The 24375-nt window shown below is 41.3% G+C and overlaps 1 protein-coding gene across 1 annotated transcript in view; it reads right to left on the bottom strand.

Moving 5' to 3' along the window:
- crppa (CDP-L-ribitol pyrophosphorylase A) overlaps window positions 1–24375 on the bottom strand; it is a 96403-nt gene that overhangs the window by 37937 nt on the left and 34091 nt on the right. Inside the window, exons 4-5 of the mRNA XM_048261434.1 lie at window positions 18802–18906; window positions 7433–7478 (exon numbers count right to left, since the gene is read on the bottom strand). Of these exons, the coding sequence (XP_048117391.1) occupies window positions 7433–7478; window positions 18802–18906 (151 nt within the window). The remainder of the gene's footprint in view (window positions 1–7432; window positions 7479–18801; window positions 18907–24375) is intronic.

Raw genomic sequence — 24375 nt, 5'->3', positions numbered from 1 at the left:
ACTTACTGCTTCCATGACGCAGCGGGGGCACGGTAACTTAAATTGATCACGGTAGTTTAAGCTTACACTTGACAAAACATTCTAATATAAAAATGTAGATGCAATTGTTGTAAAATGGTGCAGCTCCTTTAAGAAAGCACCGTGTGCAGGGATGGAGAGAGAGAAAGCGAGAGGGGATAGGCCTATGTGTGTTAGAACTTAGTGTGTGGAAAAAGTACGTGCTGTTGAGACTGGAGCGAGTCATATTCAAAATAATGCAAAAAAAAGCAATTATCCTCATTCATTGCAACCAAAGCATGCCTGCTTGCCCGACGCTCAAACGAAAAATATATCAAAGCACCTTTTGCGTTTGAATGTAGCACAAAAAAATGTTTAAACAGCTGGACAAATGATTTAGCTAATTGATTATATAACCTGTACACCAGCAATTGTTGAACATTTACCCGTACAAGTACATTGACAGTTAGCCCAGCCTAACAGCATGTTGTAGGCCTACTGTAGAAATTTCACTTAAATTGCAACCGCAACATGCCTGCTTGCCAACGTTCAAACAACAAACGAAAAAAGATAATAAAACAACAAGAGGGTTGAGTCTGAATGACACTGAGTTTTTAGACACTGAGTTTTTGTAGTTAAGAAATATTTTCGTTATAAAAATGGTCATTCTTCAATCTCCTTCACTGGCCCTATGGAAAAGGCTTAACGTCCCAAAACAACGATCAATGATCATCAAATTTCTCTCTCACATTGCTCCTCATAACCATCTATAAAAAGTGTTTTTCTTTTATTTTTTGAGCACATCCGAATCCCAGGACATAACGCACTGGACCTTATAATAGGCTCAAGATATAATTCCAAAGGGGGCAGATAGGGGCCACTGCACTTAAAACTTAAAAAGAACTTTGAAATTGCGATCAGTGACTGGGATCGGGTGAACGAAGCTTTTCGAAGTTGAACAGGCTATTAAAAACTATTTGCGCACCTCCATGTCACAGGAGAGACTGGGCTCTCCCTTCTATGAAAAAGACGTTAGGCTACCTGCAAACTGGCCTATGATTTCATTGCTGAGTTTGCGGCAAAGCAAGAAAATGTTTTTTTTTCCTGAGTCAGGATATGGCGAGTCAGTGTCATTTATTTGTCCAATGATGTGTCGATGTTTTTGACTAACGAACATCGAAACGTTAGTCAAAGTTTAATAATGTTCTGCACCTTTTACTAAAGAATAAAGAAAATTAAGAAGACATCTGAGCTGCACCGGCGTCTCTCCTTCTCTCTAACACTTTTTGGCTTTGGCTAAATATTTCTAAAATCATTTGAGTTTCACTAGTCACATGTTGAATCCTTGACGGAATTCAAGGTGGTCATAATAAGACTCTATCCATGTCAGAGTTTTAGTGGAAAAAATAAACTTAGATAACTTTGACAACAGAACATTATGATTTGACAAAAGCTTTTCTGAAATCAAGGAAAACAGCACCAACTACACCCCCATTATCAAGGCTGGATTTAACTTGCTCAATTAAGTAACAGTTTGCTGTCTCAGTTGAGTGGTTCTTTCTAAAACCAAATTGCATAGGGTGCAGTTGAGAATGGCCCTGATTCAAATGGTCCATCAACTGGTCACACACTATCCTTTCACTCACTTTAGAAATGACAGGGAGTATATACTGATAGGTCTGTAGTTGGTAACATCAGTTCCATCACCAGCCTTGTAAACAGGAGTTATTGCTTCTGTTTTCCAGGCCATAGGAAAAAAACTATGATTAAAAGACAGGTTGACCAGATGTCACAATCAAAAACATCTTTAGCCTTGGCTGAAACATCTTTTTCACTGGCTAAAACTTCGTTTTGAACTACGTTTGTATGAGTGGTAGGTTGTGGTGTAAAATGACTTGCTTGTAGGCTAGTTTATTGTTCAGTTGAACATATTTATCTAACAACTGGCCCCCTTCTATTTCTGTTTGGAACCGCTTCACTCTACTACTGGATGGGGGATCAGGATGACTGCAACTGCTATGGATGCTATACTGAATGGATGGCAGGAAAGAACAGCACACGTGAATTTCTAGATGAAGAAGAGTGAATAAATGCACTTGCTTTTCAAACTGATAAGTTGTCAATGGTTATTTATGCAAGCTTGTGTAGCCTAAACTAGACATACCTAGGCCTAGCCACATTTATCCTGGCTGTAGATAAAGCAGGATATGAATTTCACAATATTTTGCCAGATTAATAGTGGTTTACTGAGGTTAAATATCAATTGAAATACCATTAGAATCCCGTTGATCTGTAGTTATGAAACGTTGCTTCAATATTAATTAAGGGTGCAAAAGTTATGTAGAATCAATGTTGCAGTGTGACTGAATCAATGATTTAACGTTGACAAAGTAATGTTGATTTAACATCGATTCAATGACTAATTGTTATCTGGGTGCAGAATGAGCAGTCATCAACACCAATGCAGGTAGCCTATTGCATTGCGTCCAATTAGGCTTTCTCTGAACTGCATTTTCCAAAGGCCAGCGTTCGTGCTTGTGTCACAACTTCAGAACGGCTTGACGTACATGCGTCAAATTTGGTGTGAACATTTGTATGGACTCAATGATGCAGTCAAATGTCAAGGTCAAACCCACCTTGAGTGTGATATCTCAAGAACGCCAGACATACAAGGTTTTTAGGGTTTCTATGAACTCAAAGATTACGTGATTCAATGGGGTTTTTTTCAGGAATCTCCCCACCAACATTAAGCCAGCAGCTTTCCATCCACTAATGTAATCCCTCTGGCATTACATTTCTAGTTGAACAGAAAAGTTTGCAGTGTATGCAGAGTTTTCTGATACCTTTGATTACCAATATGATGTTTCATGCTAGAACATTTAACAGTTGAAAGATAAGGTGGTTGGTGTGAGCATAATAGTTTTAGGGTCTTTCAAGAGGTGTCTAAAGACGTATCTGTTCAGCTTACACTTAATTAAGTGGTTCTTATGAGTTATGGTTTGTTTATTTACGGTAGTTGTTTATTTTCATTTCATCCCATGCGTTGAGTTACAAAGTTAAAAATACTTTAATTAATAGTTTATCTGCACGGCAGTGTTGCGCGGGTTTGGTCACAAGCGGCCCGTAGTCGCCCGATATTTTAATCAACCCGACCGCAACTCAGACCGCGAATATTATACCCGACCCGCGATCCGACCCGCTTATTTACAAAATGTGTGCTTTTGGTTATAGTCTGCATGCAGTGTGACAGTAGGCCATTTCTGTAAAACAAACTAATTTATTTAGGCATGCAGAACATAATGTTTGCGTAGGAGAGAGAATGAGAATAAGAGCGCAAGCACGCACGCAACCACCAAGGATTAGAACACTAGGATAAGATTTGAAGGCCATGGACATACATCTTTCTTTCCAGAAATGGTGAGGCAAGGTAGGCTAGAGAGATACATTGCTGGTCAAAACGTTAGCGTAAGAACTGGTTTATAATGCTGAATGAAGCACAAAGCTTTAAAAAAGCACATCCACTGTTTAAAGTCACAAACACAACGAACTGTAATTTTTATGCATACGCGAACCTATACATAGGATGTGTAGTCTGTGCCATAACATTTATTCCTGCAGGCTGCCCGTTTTGGCTGTCATACTTTTAAATGGCTTCGCAAGAAGTAGGCCTACATGGACCATAACTTACTGTCATCTTCTTTAAGAACTTTTCCCAATATTTCCCATAGCCTACAGTGGGTCCCAGTTAAAAATTGACACTTCATTCACGATCATGGTGAATGGTGAAATGTAAGTACAACTGCAGCCGCTTGGGGGCAGCATAGTCCGCTGTGGAGTTCCACGGTCGAACCAGATGGCGCATTCGACAGCAAGGGCTGTGATTGGCCGAGTTTTCAGTGTGTTTCTCTGTGCCCCTGCAACATGCTAGTCCACTGTAGCCTAAGCCTTGTACATAATGTTAAACATAGTTTTGGATTCAGTGGCAAGATTTCTTGATTGTACAGTGTCTGTCTCTCAGTAATGTTTTAAAATGAGAGCTTCGATAGCTGGCAGTAGGCTACTTTGTCGGTAGTCATGAGAAGTTCGCTTGCTAACAGAACATAAATATGCTGCCCAGAAACCTTGTGAATAGTTCTGATTTTTTTTACTACACTAATGAGGTTGAAATATAGACTTTGCCTACAGCATCTCCTTAACAGTAATGTTAACAAAATGACAGCATTCATTTGACAAAGAAAAACGAATTCGGTCACTCAAGACTGTGCCACAGCAACCAGTGTAGGCTACAGTCCTACCCAATAGGCCTACTCGAAGCAGATAGCGAGCTCGAGTTCGAATCTAGGCAGGAGCAGAGCCATATAAAGGCCTAGGCCTATTGTTATCATTTTTTGCAAGGCGTTGCTCCTGGCAATACTTGTTTATAAGACGTTTGGTGATTGATAGCTGTTTTTGGGACACGCTAAACGCTCTTTATAATGAGCGATCCGGGAGTAAAACGACTGTTACGCTGTTACAACTGTAGGCTACACAATGATTGCAATACAAAAATATGCGCGTGTTAGTTTAGTTAGTTTTGTGATGTTTTGCACTTTTGCCTCATGTTTTTTCAGGTTTGAGGGCTTTTTTGGCAAGATTGACCTTGGTTAGACTCTGCATATGTTATTTCTCCATGGAAAATAAAGTAAATTTTCGACACACGCCTGTTATTAGTTCAATAACAAGTGTTGCTTGTTAAAACATGTGACTAGTGAAACTCAAATGATTTTAGAAATATTTAGCCAAAGCCAAAAGTGTTAGAGAGAGGAGAGGCCGGTGCAGCTCAGATGTCTTCTTAATTTTCTTTATTCTTTAGTAAAGGTGCAGAACATTATTAAACTTTGACTAACGCTTCGATGTTCGTTAGTCAAAACATCGACACATCGAAATGTTAGTCAAAGTTTAATAATGTTCTGCACCTTTTACTGAAGAATAAAGAAAATTAAGAAGACATCTGAGCTGCACCGCTCTCCTAAAATATCTGTCCTGGCCTGGTTGCAACGGATTGTGGCCAAAACGACAGAAGCGCTGAGAACCCTCCTTTGTCTACCAAAAGTGTTACTTTGTGCCCCGCGCCCCCCCACTGCTTGTGAAAGAAGGGGATGGGGAGGGGGCTTAACGAAAAAGCTTAATGTCACAAAACGGCAACGAAGTCGCTTTTAGGCTACAGGCCTTCACAATGGTAGGCTACAGGAAGTGGGGGAGGGTATGGGATGACCAGAGCCGCCATCTATCGCCTTTCCAGGCACACAGCTCGTTATATAGCCTATCGACTGCCTTAACAGATAGGCTTTGCTCTTGGGTTTGGCCTTACAGCGAACTCAATGCTCTTGTTGCTTGCAGTTTGTTAAATAAAGCGATGCAGATTACATTATTTATTTCTGATTAATTCGCGCTTTTGATGTATTTTGCAACATTTGCTTGTTAGACTGGGCTACTGTCAATGTCCTGTACAGGTCAATGTTCAACAATTGCTGTGTAGGCCTTGGCTATTAATCAATTAGGGACTGTTCGTTATTTATTTAATTAAGGGGCTACCGGAGGAGTTTTGGGAGCGCTTAGTCAAAAAGACGTGACCCTCCTCGCCAGCAAGAATTTTTTCTATGACCCTCCAAAGTGATTGAGAAAAAACGCATGACCCTCCCCAGTCCCAACAATTTATTGATGCCTTAGGCTACTGGGTCAATTTGGGAGCTTGCATGCTACGACTCCTTCCTTGAAATGCCTTGAAAAGGCTGTCGTTTGCACAATTTCACAAATAATCACCAGGACCTAAACAAACCTGTCAACTTTTCCCCGGTTTTATCGCAGATTTTAACTTTTTCCTCGCTGTCTTAGGAGGAGCTGCAGGGCCGTCGCAAGGGGATGCGAGGCCCTGTGCGAACTTGACAGATGCAAGGCCCTTTTCACTTACGTGCATGAAATCATGCGATAGTTTGCAGGTAGCCTAACGTCTTTTTCATAGAAGGGAGAGCCCAGTCTCTCCTGTGACATGGAGGTGCGCAAATAGTTTTTAATAGCCTGTTCAACTTCGAAAAGCTTCGTTCACCCGATGCAGTCACTGATTGCAATTTCAAAGTTCGGAAAGCTTCATCTTTTTAAGTTTTAAGTGCAGTGGCCCCTATCTGCCCCCTTTGGAATTATATCTCGAGCCTATTATAAGGTCCAGTGCTATGTCCTGGGATTCGATGTGCTCAAAAGAAAAGAAAAACACTTTTTATAGATGGTTATGAGGAGCAATGTGAGAGAGAAATTTGATGATCATTGATCGTTGTTTTGGGACGCTAAGCCTTTTCCATAGGCGCCAGTGAAGGAGATTGAAGAATGACCTTTTTTTATACGAAAAATATTTCTTAACTACAAAAACTCAGTGTCTAAAAACTCAGTGTCATTCAGACTCAACCCTCTTGTTGTTTTATTATCTTTTTCGTTGTCGCTTTTGAACGCTGGCAGGCAGGCATGATGCGGTTGCAATTTAAGAAAATTTCTACAGTAGGCCTACAACATGCTGTTAGGCTGGGCTACTGTCAATGTAATTTGTACAGGTAAATGTTCAACAATTGCTGGTGTACAGGTTATATAATCAATTAGCTAAATCATTTGTCCAGCTGTTTAAACATTTTTTCGTATACATTCAAACGCAAAAGGTGCTTTGATATATTTTTCGCTTGAACGGGTCGGCAAGCAGGCATGCTTTGGTTGCAAATGAATGAGGATAATTGCTTTTTTTGCATTATTTTGAATATGACTCGCCCAGTCTCAACAGCACATACTTTTTCCACACGCTAAGTTCTAACACACATAGGCCTATCCCTCTCGCTTTCTCTCCCATCCCTGCACACGGTGCTTTCTTAAAGGAGCTGCACCATTTTACAACAATTGCATCTACATTTTCATATTAGAATGTTTTGTCAAGTGTAAGCTTAAACTACCGCGATCAATTTAAGTTCCCGCGGCCCCGCCAAGGCCATGGAAGCAGTAAGTCAGTCGCATCAAAATAGTAGTGGCACCTTGTGGTTGTTTGTGGCAACTGCAGTTTGTGCCATTTCTGCTGAGAAAATGGGGTGCGTGATTCATGAAGGAACCCGTCCAAGCTTAACGGGGACCCACTGTATATCGCTTTTCCTGAAGGGGTGTCTATTATTTTTAACTCGCGTCTTCAGCTTCTTTACTGTTGACTTTACTGTATTGATGCTTTACTGTATTGATGCCAGCCTTCTTGTGATATTTTAAGTAGGCCTAGGCCTATTTGTAGAAAATATATATTTAATTAATTTTAACTGACCCGCCCTGCAGCACTGCTGCACGGACCCTCTGCACAGTATCATAGAAGTGTAATGATATTTTGAGCCTTGTCAGGGGTCAGACACCAACCACTAGCATGTTTCCATAAACATACCTTTAATGACAGCTTCTGCTGAGGCCAAGTCTTGTTTGTGTGTAACCTAAAACAGAACATTAGGCTGTTAGTATCATCTGATTCCAGGGACAGAATGACTTAAAATGTATGAAAAACTCTCTAAAAAAATCACTCATATTCATAGAAATGAACTTCCCGAGACACTTATCTCTACTATGATCCCAGAAAGATTTTCTTTGAATTGTTAGTTTTTTGAACATTTATTTTATCTAATGACATCCACATATCCTTGCACAATCCAAAACTATTTTCCACTAGTGTAAAACCATGAGACTGAGACCATGTCTACACAAAACCAACGGGTATATTTTTTAGTCTTCACACCTTTAACAACACCTGTAAAAAAAAAACTTTTGCTAACATGGTTAACAGTATCAAAGTACCCTCTAGAATTATTGGCACCTCTGCTAAAGTTGACTAAAAGAGGAATATAAAATCATCTTTTGGAAATTGATCTTAATGCCTTAAGTAAAATGAGGAAATATCTAACCTTTTCACCAATTTTCTTTGTGAATGAATAATGTATCATAAATAAATAAATGTTCTTCCTTAAAATACAGGGGTCATTAGTATTGGAACCCCTATGTTAAATTCCCAGGAGGCAGGCAGATTGTTTTATTTTTAAAGGCCAGTTATTTCATGGATCCAGGATACTATGCATCCTGATAAAGTTCCCTTGGCCTTTGGAATTAAAATAGCCCCACATCACCACATACCCCTCACCATACCTAGAGATTGGCATGGTTTTATTTCAGTTAGCCTATTAGCTAGTTTGATTTACATTGAGCTCAATGAACATCATGTGTATCCATATGTTTTTTTTTACTTTTGCCATTTGAAACCTGCTGGTGGGCCTGATCTGGCCCCCGGGCCTTATGTTTGACACCCCTGCTAGATTCAGGCACTTTGGTGACTCTGATATCTGATATCTATTTTTGAAAACGTACCCATCTTTTAAAGGCACCCTCTGCAACAATTTCAACTTAATAAAACAGTTTAGAAATTATTGTGATAGTTAAATGACCTGTTATGGCAAAAATGGCGGTTTTCCATGTTCCCCCTACCGTCTACTGGCGGAAAATCAGCCTTGCAAGATCTCCACAAGCGTCCCGGCAAAGTCTGAATCAGGAAGTCTCGTGAGAAGCAAGAACAACCGAGAAACACAAAATGCTTAAAATTCTCTGCACATACACCTCAAGCAACGGTAAACCATGCTGGCCAGCAATAAGAATAAGCAGCGGTGGCTTCATTTTGTAGACGGCAAAACCAGCAAAAAGACCAAAGAGACAGTTATGAAATATGCACCCCAAAGCTGTAGGGGGAGCTCCGTAGAGAAAAGTGCGACAACTTTTTAATCTTCTTCTAAAATTTTAATCTTCATACTCAGGACAAGTTGAAGCATAGCTGACAGATCAAAATGAAAATCAGTGGTTCTATGTAATACTTGTGGGGCTACATGCCCACCAAGTTTCGTGCAGCCTGGTCTTTCAGTGTTCCGGTAATCACTGACTCAAAATTACTGGGGAAAAAAATAAAATCCGAAAGAAAAAATATATATGACCGCCACTTCGCTGGCATGGCAGTCATAATAATCATACTGTAAAAATGTTTTGTTTTTTTGTATTGGGATATGTAGAGCAACATATACTGAACCTCAGAAACTGTTTTGGTAATTTGAAGTGATTATCTAAGGTCTTGGTTATGCTATAAGCTCAATAAGCTGATTAAAAAAAAAATTAAATATGAATTGAGATCAAAGTTTACTGAGATATGCTGTGACACCTTTCAGGAACACTTTATAATAAGGTGCCATAATAAATAGCAAACTAGTCATTACCAAACCCTTTGTTAATATTAGTTAATTGTTACTAAAATATCTATTTGGGCAGCCGTGGCCCACTGGGTAGCACTCTGGACCAGTAACCGGAGGGTTGCCGGTTCGAGCCCCGACCAGTGGGCCACGGCTGAAGTGCCCTTGAGCAAGGCGTGCAGCCCGTTTTAACCCCTCACTGCTCCCCTCACTGTGTGTTCACTGTGTGCTGAGTGTGTTTCACTAATTCACGGATTGGGTTAAATGCAGAGACCAAATTTCCCTTACGGGATCAAAAGAGTATATACACTTATATTTGGCACAAGTTAATAGTTTTTTCATCATTAACTCATTGAGTGCCAAAAATGTAATATTACGTTTTTCCTTCCCATGCGTTGAGTGCCAAAAACATAATATTAAGTTTGTAGCTTTTTTTTTAAATTACGAAACTAGACACTCTAACACAACTTATATGTGATTTTGGGAACTCTGTGATGAATGGAAATGAAATTTATGACGATCGAAAACTCATGAAAATGCACAATCTGGACATTTTATCTGGACATTAAATCATAACTCGGTTGCCGCTTTGGGTCGAATCAGTGACGCAGGCACGTCAGCTCAAAACCAGGCCATTTTTAGTGGGTCTATCACTAGGTGGCAGTCTCGCCAGGTCTCGCTAGGTCACTTTCCGGAAACTACAGGCAACACTTCATATTTCATGAAAGACGTTATATCTCCATTTCTAGAAAAAAAAACAGTGATTTTGATGAAAATTAGCCACTGTTTAGCTTGCGATTTCTCAGGAAATAGAAATACACGGTTTGCACCCACTGAGAGCTTAAAGTCTCACCTTTCAAACGAGCCATTGTATGTGTTCATAGCTATAACACAGAATATGCTGTGGCTGTACAAAAATCATCAACAATGGTCTAGATTGCTGGCACTCTAGGACAAAGCTTCCGAAAACAGCTTGGCATTCAATGAGTTAATTAAATATTATTGTTGTTGTTTACATAAAATCTGTATGTTAATGTTTTAACAAATAGAAAACAATCTATTAACTAATATTGTGTAATAGTTAACTAAATGTGTTTTTGGCACTAATTAACAGTTATTTCTTACATCATTTAACCCATTTCACCCCATGGGTCACAATTGTGACCGAAAAAAAAATATGTACTTATAAGCCTCTAAAACTGTAACTGAGGAATATCCCAATACTCTTTCAGTAAATATTGAAACAATAGAGTGTTTCAATGAAATGTGTGCAGCTGTTTACTTCCTGGTTGCACCTTGAGAAGAGGATTATGGCCTCACAGCTCCCAAATAAAAGGTTTTTAAAGTATGTTAAAATAAACATAGGACAAATATTTTTTTGTACACATGGGGCCAGATGTACTAACGCTTTTGCGCCCATTTCAGGCGTATTTGTTTCGCAATGTGCGTGTAAAATTATTGCGAGGTATGTACAAACAGGCCGCAATGATGTAAAAGTGCAAACTGCCTGTCGCGGGAGCTGAAAGTGGCAGATTGCGATTGTCATGTCATGCATATGCATTCATGGGAGGGTCCAGGGGAAAGTGGGAGTTTAGCGTAAAATTTTAGCGTATTTGTACTACCAAAAGCAACCTTAACTTTCGTTGGCCTTTCGCATGTCTTACCTTCACTTTCACGTCATTCACTTAAACTTTCCTACTTACTAGATTTGACCAATCTTCCATAGCCTACGTGCACAAGTAGTTTGAGTAGAACTACTGATCTTCATTATCTCCCTGCTTGTTGACATCTCATCATGTATGGTATTATTTCATGATCACTAAACGTTTGATTCTTTTTAATGTTGTCATCAGTTAACTTCATTCAACTGGCGCTTGTAGGCTTGCCATTCAGTTGTGGACGTTAAGAAAATTGCGTTTATGGGCGGAGAAGGACAGAGAAAGCCGCAGTTTACACTAAGGATTGAACGATTGATAAATATGACGGAAACTTGGGTCTGACAGCGTTCGCAATCTGCGGTGTGTCCATGGCGCTGATAACGCTACGTTCGCAAATGTACGTACATCTGGCCCATGGTCTTTAAGGTGTCTAGTTATGATATATACATTTATAATTATTCAAATGTCTTTTGTGTTTACAGAATGAGTAAACATGTTAATGTTAACAATGGTGACCGGTGGGATAGAATGTTGTATCTAGATGCACACATACTTCTACACCTACAAACACACACACACACACATTCTCATACATATACACATACAGAGACATACACACACACATACACACACTCACAGACATACACACACATATTCTCACACACACACACACACACACACACACACACACACAGGCATACACACACACTCACATACACACACACACATACAGATATACACACTCAGACATACACACTCACACACACAGGCACACACACACTCACATACACACTCACACAGATACACATACACACACACAAATACACACACACACACAGATATACAAGTACACTCACATACACAGATATACACACTCAGACATACACACTCACACAAAGACACACACAGACATACACACTCACACACACAGACATACACACTCACACACACAGATATACACACTCACACACACACAGATATACACTCACACACATACATATACACACTCAGACATACACACAGAGACATATACACTCACAGACACAAACACACACACTCAAGGGGACTTCACATTGCATGCGACATGCACTTTGCCTGCTGCTCTCACACACCCACCTGCAGATACACACACACACACATATATGTGTGTGTATGTGTTAGTGTGTATGTCTGTGTGTATGTGTGAGTGTGTAGATCTGTGTGTGTGAGTGTATATCTGTGTGTGTGTGTGTGTGTGTGTGTGTGTGTGTATTTTGTGTGTGTGTAAGTGTGTATCTGTGTGTGTGAGTGTGTATGTCTGTGTGTGTGTTTGTGTCTGTGTGTTGTTTATTTACCAGGAGCTTCGACAACACGCACGCACAGACATACACATTCAGGGTTCTATTTTAACGAGCCGATGCTCCTGGTAAATAAACAATGTTTACATATTTTTCATATTTATTATTGCCATTGGTCTCAGTGTTCATATCAGTTTGAAAAGTCCTGTCACAATACCTTTATTTTAACAAAAAAAGCAATTTGGCAACCTTTAATTGAGTATACGCATAATAAAACTCACTTTTTCATCTACGTTTCTACATTTAAAAAAAAAAAAAATTATTGATTACTTCAAAGGGTTGCTAATAACACATGATTTGCATATTTGCATGTCTGGGAAAAATTTGGGCTTAAATGGGTTAAATGTTAAATGTGTATTTACAAACTATATGTTAATATAAAAGTTAATGACATTATTATTTAACTAATTGTTATTAAACTGTGCTTCTGCCTATCCCAATATGAACCACTCCCCATAGGGCCCTTACAATAAAGTTGGTTAAGCTTAATTAATATATTAGGTATATATAGCTATCAGCGTAGGGCCCCTTATAATAAAGTTGTTTAAGCTTAATTAAGTATAAGTACAAGTATATATGGAGGAATGAGGAATTAATATATTAGTAATATATAACTAGATAGATAGATAGACAGATAGATACTTTATTGATCCCCAAGGGGAAATTCAAGGTCTCAGTAGCACAGACATCACACACAACATGCACTTACAGCAGAAAAAGTAATATACATATAAGAAAACTTCACTGTAGACATCACAGTAGACAGAAGATAAACATGATACTAAAATATGAAATACTAAATATACTACAAAAACTAAATCAAATATTAAATATCAACAAAGTGTGCTTAAGGATGATCAAGCATGACAGGGCAGGGACTGAGCCTGTAGTGCAGCTGAGGATGATAGATAAATAGATAGATAGATAGATAGATACTTTATTGATCCCCAGGGGATATTCAAGAGGATGATCGCTTCCTTGTTGTCCCTGTCAAGGGTGCCATGGTCGTGGACCCCTCAACAGACACAAGAAAGATGCAATATACAGTTGAAAGGGTGGGGATAGTGATATGGACATACAAGAGAATAATGTATAATGTAGACAAGATAATATAACACAACTATGTCAGTGCAAGAATAGGTTGAGGTAAAAGGGTTACAGCCATTGGTCAAGTATTGAGTATAAGGTATTAAGCATCAAGTACGGCCACAGTCCAAGAGGGAGGGAGGGGCTGTGCAAATGTGCTAATATAGCATGTAAACAGACTATGCAGAGAAGTCTATCTCTCCTCTACCCTTAAGTGAAGCGGTGAACAGTTCAATGGCCCTGGGGACAAATGACTTTCTCAGTCTATCAGTTGTGAGCGAAGTCTCCAGCTGTGTGTGATGATGTGACGTCTCCACTGGACCGGATCTGTTGCTGCTGTGCTGCCTCAGTCTACTGTCGCCGCCTCTTCTGCTTTTATCGTCAGGAACGTCAGTGTCGTCTGACGTGTATCTTTTGCATGGACTCTGATATCACACATTTTCAAGGGTGTTTTAATGTGTGTGTGTTGCAAATGAGCATTGTATATATGTGTAAATAGCATTATATGATTTGTGTTATTTATTTTCCCTGCATTTTTACATATTTGAATTAACATGAATTTCACTGGTGAGAGTCATGGGTACTTTAGTGTGGGGAGAGGAAGGGGCCTTCTGACATTTAGTACTCCGGGTAGCCCTGGTTTTGCCAGTGGTGGCGTAGTTAGAGATAGGGTAACATTTTCCACGCCTGTACATCAGGATTTGCCACCACTGGAGTTCACCGAGTCGGCTATCCCTGTTAAACTGACTAGAGAGCAGGTTAGGGAACTCAGTTCTAACGTTAGTCAGTCTGTTAGCGCAAACCTTGCGCATAATGTCTGTCTAGGTTCACCAGCTCTTTCTGCCGGCCATTCCCTGGGGGGTGGTACTCTTATTGAATCTCGTTCTCAAGTCTGAAAGGAAAGAGTCACCTTTCTTTAGAGGTGATGGTAGTGATAAGTTCTCTCTGTGTGAGTGGGAGGGATTAATGAGATTGTATCTGAATTAGGGTGGCTACACTGGGAGGGACTGTGTGGATGAGCTGCTTAGCAGACTGATGGCAGCGCCAGGGATGTAAATCGGATTTGGCTCCGTAATAATGTGCAGGTGTCTGATTCAGGTAACGTGGATGCTGTCTTTTGCATTCTCAGGCAGCATTTCGACAGTGCGGTGCATTCGGGTATGCCTCTTGCTGATTTTTACTCCACTACGCCGTATGTCAATGAGCAACCTCTTGACTACTGGATCAGGTTGAATAAGGCAGCTGAGGTAGCAGAACAGTCTTTGGGACATTGAGGAGTCCAATTTGAACGATGACATTGAGTCGGTTTATTCATATTTTTGTGAGACATTGCCAAAGTCAAGTAAGGTTGTCATGCAAAACACCATGAGAACTGCACAGAGTGATGGTCTGTTTTACACCTCTGTATTAGTGCAGGGCAAAGTTGAGTTAAAGGGGATGTTGGATACTGGGTCAATGCAGATGCTGTGCTGTGTCTGAAGGAAGCAGGTGTGTTGCCAGGTGAGTTTCCAGCCCCTGTTTATATTGTTCTGGTTGGCTTTGGAGGTAAACAGACTAGTCCTCTGGGCGTGTGTGACGGCCATTGAAATGTATGGATTCAGTTTTGAAGTCCCGGTGTTGATTGTTGAGAGGCAGGTGGATCCATTGATTGTTGGAACAAATGTCTTAAAGCCATTAATCAGACAGTTCAAGTCCAGTGATGCTTTCTGGCGGGTTGTGAGCCAACCTGTTATAGGTCAGGAGGATAGCAGTCAGTTCCTACGTCTTTTGTCCAGTCTGGAGAGATGGAGAGGTGGGTCCATCCCAGATAAAGTGGGAACTCTGAGGCTGAAGAGCACAGTCACGCTCCAGCCCATGGCTGAGCATCTCGTGTGGGGTAGGTTACCACCTAAGACACACATCTCTGTTGGCAGCACAGTTGTTGTGGAGCCCAGCACTTCGTGCTGTAGTAATAGACAGATGCTAGTTGGACGAGTTGTCTCTCCTATGTGGGGGGACGGGTGGCTTCCGGTCAAGATTGTTAATTCGACGTCGGTGGCAGTAACCCTACGCCGGAATGCAAAAGTAGCTGACGTATATCCCACCATTGCATTAGAAGATTTTGATCAACATTTTGTCTCGCAGCATGTGGCTAAGGTGAGCTCAGGCAGTTCCTCATGGCAGCTTATCTGTTAAGAGTGATTCTGGCAGCTGTATGGGAATGGTGACTAGGTGGCTTAATGCGCGCACGGTCAAGGACGCCCACCCACTTCCCCACCAAGCAGATGTTCTGGCTGCTCTGGGTGGTTGTGGTTGGATCTGACATCTGGCTATTACAATGTTCCGTTGCATGAGGATGATAAGAAATATACAGCTTTCTCATCTCCACTAGGGTTGCATGAATATAACAGGCTTCGTCAAGGCCTTTGTAATAGCCCAGCCACTTTCATGAGGATGATGCTCTCTATCTTTGGTGATCAGAATTTCTTAACCCTTAGAACCCTAAGCTGTTTTTAGGGCATTTTCACTACCTTTATTCATAAGGATTTATTCTGGTCATTGTAAGTGCCACACACACATATTATATAATGTTCTTTTCAGCAGAGTCTAGGCTATTCAGATCTGCCATCATTTCATGTATTAGTACTAGCATTAATTTTATTTTGATTTTTAAAGAATTAAAATAGAAAAAGCGTATTATAAAAATTGTTATATTTTGACATGTATCTCACCACAGCAAGCTCATAGCTCTACATGCATTTCATGTGTGTGTAGGGCAGACTGTCCTGAATCGGGCAATATAATTGCCATGTTGGAGGGATACTCTGGGGCTGAGCAATTTACAGAAATATGTGGTGTGTAATTTACGGAAATAAATGCCATTTTTTATTTAGTGATGAAAAATGACCTTTCTGCACTCCATATCTGAGACACGAACTGATCTGACCTGATTTGACCCGATGTTGCGTGTTAGCCTGCGTGGCTATGGTGAATGCACTCATAATGATTCTCAACTTTTTACTGCATTGCCATGAACAAAGTAAAGGCAAAAAAGGTGTTTCTTTGTTGAACAAATTGGGATGCAATGTGAGTCTTGAATTGGATGCCATGCAGGAATTTGCTAGGATTTCAAAACCGGATTATGAACATGCTCTGCCATAGAGAAACACACGATAGCGTTGGATTATAAACATGCTTTACCACAAGAACAGACAAACGTGGGGTAAGTCCAGCTATATGAAGTTATTATTTTGCTGTCACTTCGTCTGTTTTATAACCCAGAAGGATGTACTTGGTATCAAATGATAGCTCGGAGTCTCCTCTTTCATCTGACATGTGTGGCATATCTATCCGATCACGGGTCAGCGAGTAATTCAAACGAGAGTAATGGGTGTGCAGCTTGGTTTGTGTACATGACGTTATTATTTTGCAGTCACTTCGTCTGTTTTTATAAGCCAGAAGGATCGATAAACATGGTCAGCGAGTAATTCAAACGAGAGTAATGGGTGCGCAGGTGAACGCAGAGAAGTATAGACTGTAAATATGATGCAATTTGATTTAATTTCATGATTTTTTTTAATTTTCATACTTGATCGTACGGTCTCGTGTGTAGTCTCTTTGGAAAGCCCCACTTCTGCTCTGTCATGCAATAAAGGTTTTATCTCGCTACGATGAACAGTTCCGGAGCAATGTAACAGAGAAGAAAGGGTGTCTTTTTTGACGCACTTTGCGTCAATCGGGTTCTAAGGGTTAAGTCTCCTCTGCTATTTGGATGATGTGCTAGTATTTGGGAGATCTGAGGCAGAGAGTTTGCAACGCTTGCGCATGGTGTTTGAGGGTTTGAAGGAGCACAACCTGAAGCTGTCTCCAGCTAAGTGCAACTTTCTTAGGAGGTCAGTGAAATTTCTGGGTCATATGTGACCAGGCATGGCAAAACCAGGCACATGTCTCCCCAGAGACATTTTGAGTTATTCACAGGATTATTCACAGCATATCAAGCAAGGTGTCACTAGTGATCTAAAGTTGAGGCTATTGTGAATGTTATGCAGTCAGACCTAATGGAGGCTGATGGCGTAAAATCCGCTCCTTTCTTGGCATGGTGATTTTATTGAAATTTTGAAGATTTTTTCATGGCTCATCCAGACTACACAAAGCCTTTCCTTTTGTCTGTTGATGCATCTAATATTGGTCTTGGAGCTATTCTGTCTCAGGTGCAGCCCAATGAGGACAAAGCTAGGCCCATTGCTTTTGCTAGTAAGTCGTTGAATCATGCTCAGTCCAAGTATCATGCTCATTGGCTTGAGTTCTTCGCTATGAAGTGAGCTATTTGTGATAAATTCAGTCACTGGTTGCGGGGACACAGGTTCCCTGTGTGGACTGACAATAACCCCCTTAAGTATGTCTTGACGAAGCCAAAGCTGGACGCGTGTGAGCAGCGTTGGGTGGCTAGGTTGGCCCCTTTTGATTTTGACATCCTGTATATTCCAGGCCCTAAGAATGTGGTGGCAGATGCCCTTAGAGAACCTTTTGTGAGGCCCAAGATTATGCACAGAACCTGCAGGTGGACTCAGTCCAAGACATGTTTCGCCTGTCGTCTGAGCTTTCTGAGGCACGGGAACAGCGGGCAGCCTCCATGACTGACGGCGTGTGTGTTGGGGCCACGCATGTTGTTCAGGATGAGGCAGAGAACCTGCTGACGAGAGGGCGGTCAGCGGTCTCCTTGTCTGACAGCGTGTGTGTTGGGGCCACACATGTTGTTCAGGATGAGAGGCTGGGTCTCACATAAAGAGGTTTCTCTTTAATAGCAGAGCTGCTCCTGTTAGCTGGGGTGGAGAAATCTCACACCACTCTACCACCCCATGGGGAATGGTCAGGCAGAGAGGATGAACCGCACTCTGGGAAGTATGATTAGAGCTCTACCACCAAGCTAGTCAACAATCTCACCTTTGCATACAACTGTACTGTCCACGAGACCACAGGGTTCCCCCCCTTTCTTTTTAATGTATGGCCGCACTCCTAGGTTACCCGTGGATTTAATGTTTGGTAGTGTCCTGATGAACGGGGATACAGTGGACATTGACGCCTATGTTTCATCCTTGGGGAGGGACTTACGGGAGGCCATGGCTGTAGCTCAGTCTAATGCTGAGAAGCAGCAACGTAGGCAGACTGAGCTACAGTGGGTATCAGTTAAGTTTGGACGGGTTCCTGCATGAATCACGCACCCGATTTTCTCGGCAGAAATGGCACAAACTGCAGTTGACCCAAACAACCACCAGGTGGCTCTTGGGATTTCTGTACTATTTTTGATGCGACTTGACTTACTGCTTCCATGACGCATCCAGTTTCCAAATCAGTAGAACAATCAGAGACAGTTGACAGTTTGCCGCGAATGTTTTTTGCAAAGTTGACTAACAAATATGAAAACATTATTCGGATCATGCATTGGAACTGTGAGAACCATAATGGTTATGATCTTACCTTCCACAGAGATGATGGACCCTCAATCAGTACAGCACTGGTGCCACAGTGCTGCAGAGCCAATTCCAAACATTCTGTGCCAAACTTAAATTCTGCCTCACTGCACTGTTCGGAGAAAAAAGAAAAATCAGCATAGCTTCTCATTACAATTGGCCATTATTATCTAGATTATTCATAGCAACATTGCATAAGTGACTTTCTCTTACACATTTGTCCATTATAGGGTGGTCAAAATAAATGTCTGGATACAAGGCTATTCTAGGATTGTCTGATAATCCATTGGACACAAACCCAGAGCAGTGACCAACCATTGCTGCAGTGCACAGGGAACAGTTGGGGGTGCCTTGGATGTGTACTGTTCAATCACTCCTCCCACCAACATTTTTCCTACCAGTGAGGTGATTGAACCAGAGACTTTCTAATGAGGAGACACAGCACTTAAAAAATCTTCCATAGTTTGTAATGCCAATATGGCAGTTGTCTACACATATCCCCAGGGTTTCCCGCAGCACTTTACAGTCAAGGCAGCTGCCTTGGCAAAACACGCCTGCCGCCTTAAGTACGTCGTCAAAAAAAAAAGTAGTCCGCCAAGTTACTCTGTCTTGTTTTCTCCCTTTCATTCCAAACCGTGACCAACGCCCGTCTCCCTTCTCAGCAGAACGCATTAAAAAATAATAAAAAACGTGCCATGAATCAAAAAATAATCCGTTTTTATAATCTTTACATGTGATATGCCTCCTAATCAGAGCTAGTGAGCGGAGCTGAGCGGTGCAAATATCCCGCTCCTCGCTCAGCTGGCCGCTTAAATTCGTGTCAGGTCGCTCCGCTCAATTTCACTCCCCGCTCCACTTAAAAATCATCCCGCTCCAGTGACCTTACGCGCGATCACGTGACTTTAATTTGTATTTCTCCAGTGACGCTGCAACGACACTGAAACAACCCAAACAACCACCAGATGGCTCTTGTGAGCAGGGTGTCTCGTAAAAAGAAATGCAGCCTGGAAAACCCTACACAGACTTCACTATAGACTTTAGCAGACTGGTTTAGAAATAATTTAATAGCCAGAAATATCCCTGCCCTGCCCTAATAAAGAAATATTTGGTTAACTGCGAGTGAATCCCGTTTGCAGCCGTAGAAGAAATGTATACACCCTGGCTGTCAGTAGACGGAGGAGGAGCGCACAGTCTACAAACGCGCGAAGCTGCAGCTCAGCGATTTAAAATGGCTTAAAACCACTTTGTATTAAGTTTTAATGACTCAAAAATTATATTTTTAGAATCAGAAAATGAAGAACACGTCAGGTTCATTAAAAAGTATTTTCTATGTGTCACGAAAGGCTTCTGAGGGTGGGTTACAGTTAACTTGATAGGTATGTTTTAGGAATCATTAGCCTCACCAGTATTGCCAGTATTGCCACGGCAATACTACTTTTCAAAGTAGGCTAGTATTGCCTGGCAATACTAGTTTTCATACATAAGGGTTACACCAATAAACAACGTCACAAACTGCTGCTGCGCTGCGCTTATCACACTTATCACAAGTGTTTTTCCCCATGCATTTATTCTACCGTCAGTGACTGACGCGAGAGAAGCGGGTTCTGTGTTGCGTTCATTTCAGTGACTGACGTGAGAGAAGCAGGGTCTGTGTTGTGTTGCGTTAATTTATTTTCATTAAGCGTGCCCTGCCGTGCCGTCCACATCTCTTCAGCACAGCAGCAGCAATGGCAACTCTTCGTTGAAGTTTTAAGTGGTGTTGCTAAGAGTTAAAGCGAGTTAAATCAACATTGAATTAGTTATTGGATGATATTAAAAAGAATCGGAATTATTTGTGGTTGACCTGGAAATTTCAACTTGGTAATCAAAAAGTTTTGGATTTCATGTTGACCGCGACTTCAGAGCATTAAGTTACGTTGTGTCAGTGTAAAGTTAGCTAGCCTAGTCTAACCAAATATTTGTCTTACTGCCATACAAATCTAAAGCACATTAGGCTCATGTTAATCTAATGGGCTTTAAGACATCTGCTTTGTCTTGTGACAAAGTCTCCTGGTTCAAATGTGTCCAGTTTCATAGAAACGAGGGTGGTACATTTGCAGTAGCCTAACTACAAAATTCGGGGTCATCCCTATGTTCCCCAGGTCCTATGTTCCCCGGGTCCTATGTTCCCCGCTCAGGGTTAGGGTTAATGGTTAGGGTTTTAAAAAAGGGTCCTATGTTCCCCGGTCCCATACAAAGTGTTCTCAAATAAAGATACATGCAATTAGGGGGTAGTGGTGTCAGCGCTCATCCAATCTGCGAGTCTGCTGCGCAAGTAAAAGTGAACCACTGGAGGTGGCTTGTGTAAGCAACAAACAACGTTATTTAAAATGAAGCGGGTCTTGCTGTCCATGAAAACAGCATAGAGACTGGCTAGTCTAATCCAAAAATGGAAATGACAGGTCTTTGAATTGACACACGAAATTAGACCGCTGTAGGCTATAGCCTAAGTTAAAAGTTGAATGGGCATAAGTCACGACTTGTTGAAACAGAGCTAAATATCGTAGCAAATAGCCTATGGTGATTAGCCTGGAAAATCCAGACCCTGATAATCTAGAAAGATTAAGGGTCTGGCAAAGAGCAATGTAATGGTCCAACTCGAGGGGCGGCAACAAGCATGCATTTAAAAATCACATTGCACGCAATTGGATAACACTAGACCATATTTACTCTGAATAATTTGGGACTTCGACGAAATCGGATAACACTACGACCAATGTGTACTGTCCTCCAATGTTTCAGCGCTGTCTTCATCAGTTCAGCAGGTTCCCCGGAATATTGGGGAAAAAGTAACGTGCATCATTGCTCTTTGCCAGAGTGTCTTGCAGAGACAATTCCATTGTGCTCTCGCGAGAACTCTGGATTTCCAGGGTATATGGTGATGACACAGCCTTTAAACATTTAGCCTAACGGTATTTCACTCTCGCTGGAGTGAAGGCAGAACGGGCTGTTGCGCAAACAAATCAATTAGGGTGATCTGCATCTCCGTTCACCAAACGCTATAGTTTTGCTAACCCATTCGCACAATAAATAATTTATGAAAGGTTCATTGTTAACGTGCGACATTTCTCCATGTGGGGTAGTGTCAAGCAGTGAAGTGATAGCCTATTAGGCAATGTTCAGACATATGACGGGCACTGCTTTCGCTGTTGGTATTTCTGTCCCTCAGAAAACTGTGTTAAAATGGTGTTTTTAGCAGTCAAAATGTATTTCTTTTCAGGGGGTCAAACCCCCGGACCCCTGGTTACATCATCTGCACCCCCTCTCAGAAAATACTTCCCACGTCCCTGAATCCCGGCCATAATTTGAGGATTTACGGTACGTACTGTAGGCTATTCATCCTCTAAATATTGGCAATACTATTTTCAGACAAGTGACGGCACCTCTTTAGCAGATTTCAGAGCTCCTTAAAATAGACCAATTGTTTTTCATAAGGGTTATAGGTTTTCAGAACAGACGAATCACATACAATCCACTTGGCTTTTCATAATTAGAGCTGCAGCAGATGTCATGCAGCTCAGAATTAATTATTACAAACTGTGCTCATAGACATAAACTGTGTGCTTTTGTTTTACTAATGATTAAAAAATTATATTAAAAAAGTCAGTTTGGGTTTCCGAAACACATATTTGAATGGTAGGCTATGGATACATTACTTGGGCTTAGGAAGCAAAAAAAAAAAAAAAAATCTTAAACCCTACAGCAAGTACCCTGGCTTGGTAGGGACGTTTGAATCATGTAAATCTGACATCAAATCAACTGAAACACTTCAAAATAAACGTTCAAATAAATCATCAAAGTATCAATAAAGTATCTATCTATCTATCTTTCTATCACTCAATTAGATTTAGCCTACACACCACAGATGTGATATTAAAAGACAAGTGTAGCCTAGTATTCAAATTACTAAATATGTTTTGCTATTAGTAATTATGCAGATCATAAAATACTATAAATAATTAACAATATAAAGTTTTTATCAATTCCAAAATATGAAATAGAAACCTATGACAACCATCACTTTCTATGTGTGTGTGTGTGTGTGTCTATGTGTGTGGAGGGTCAATCAAATTCTATGGGAATGATCTCACAAATCACACAAACTAAATCAAATGTTAAAAAATCACAAAAGTTCTCAAGAAGATTCTCAGCGAGATTCTTCACTTATTATTGGTATTGAAAGAATAATGTTGGTATCGTGACAACAGGAGTTGGGGATGTGTCCCCACCAAAGCTGAGACCAAACCTACGCCCTTGTTGACAGGGGGGAGATCACAAGCAGCTTTCAGCCATAAGGCTACTTTGAGAACATTTCCTAATTCACCCGGCACTGATATTCAAAATGTTGAAAACTATTTCCGGTTCCGGTGCCGACGAGAGAGGCAGCCTGTTGAGGTAGCTCTGTGTCTTTGTGTTTTTCTACCGTCACAAGCCCTCAGTTCCTTCGATGGTTATGGGAAACGTGAACTCACTGGCCAACAAGACTGACGAACTGGCTGCCCTGGTAAGAAATCAGAAGCTGTACAGGGATTGTAGTTTGCTATGCTTTACGGAGACGTGGCTAACAAGCCATATCCCCCTAGCTAACGTTGAGCTGCCCGGCTTCAGTGTAGCTCGTTTGGACAGAGACAATAAACTTTCTGGCAAAAAGAAGGGAGGCGGACTGGTGCTATACATTAACAACAGATGGTGCAATCCCGGACATGTTACAGTGAAGGAGACTGTATGCTGTAAGGATGTGGAGTTACTAGCGGTCAGTCTACGACCATACTACATGCCGAGGGAGTTCTCGCACGCCATTGTTGTTGTGTCTATGTTCCGCCTCAAGCCCTCCCGGACACAGCGTGTGACGTCATTCACTCTACAGTCGCTAGGCTCCAAACTCAGCACAGTGATGCCTTTTTTGCGATCTCTGGTGACTTCAACCACATTACACTGGATTCTACCCTCACAAACTTTTACCAGTTTGTTGACTGCCCAACTAGGAAAAACAGGACAATAGATCTCATGTATGCAAACGTGAGGGATGCTTACAGTGCCACCCCCCTTCCCCCACTGGGGAAGTCGGACCATAACCTCATTCATCTTCAGCCAATGTACAAGCCAAAAGTTCAGAGGCTACCAGTTGCCACGCGCACCTTCAGGAAGAGGACACCGGAAGCGGATGAGGCTTTGAGTCCACTGACTGGAGTGTGCTACTGAATGGAGAGAACTTAGAGGAGGTCACACATTGCACTACTGACTATCTGAACTTCTGTATGGACATTGTTGTTCCCACAAGGACTGTACGCTGCTATCCAAATAACACCAGTAATGTCAAGACCCTTCTCAATAGGAAAAAGATGGCGTTTAAGGAGGGGGACATGGCAGAGCTGAGGCGAGTACTAGTCCAGTGGACAGAAAGGTGAACCCGGAAATGTTGAGTACACCAAAGTTTTATGATGGAAATATATAGTATGGGTTCCCAGCATGCAGAAACTGCCGGATGCTAATTTGCAGATGTTTGCAGTTACAGCTGATAACATCTAACAAATCAGGAGGA

Source organism: Alosa alosa, chromosome 13, assembly GCF_017589495.1.
Source record: "Alosa alosa isolate M-15738 ecotype Scorff River chromosome 13, AALO_Geno_1.1, whole genome shotgun sequence".
Taxonomy (NCBI): domain Eukaryota; kingdom Metazoa; phylum Chordata; class Actinopteri; order Clupeiformes; family Clupeidae; genus Alosa; species Alosa alosa.
The sequence above is the reverse complement of the archived record's forward strand: the minus strand, read 5'-3'. Positions and strand labels throughout refer to the sequence as shown.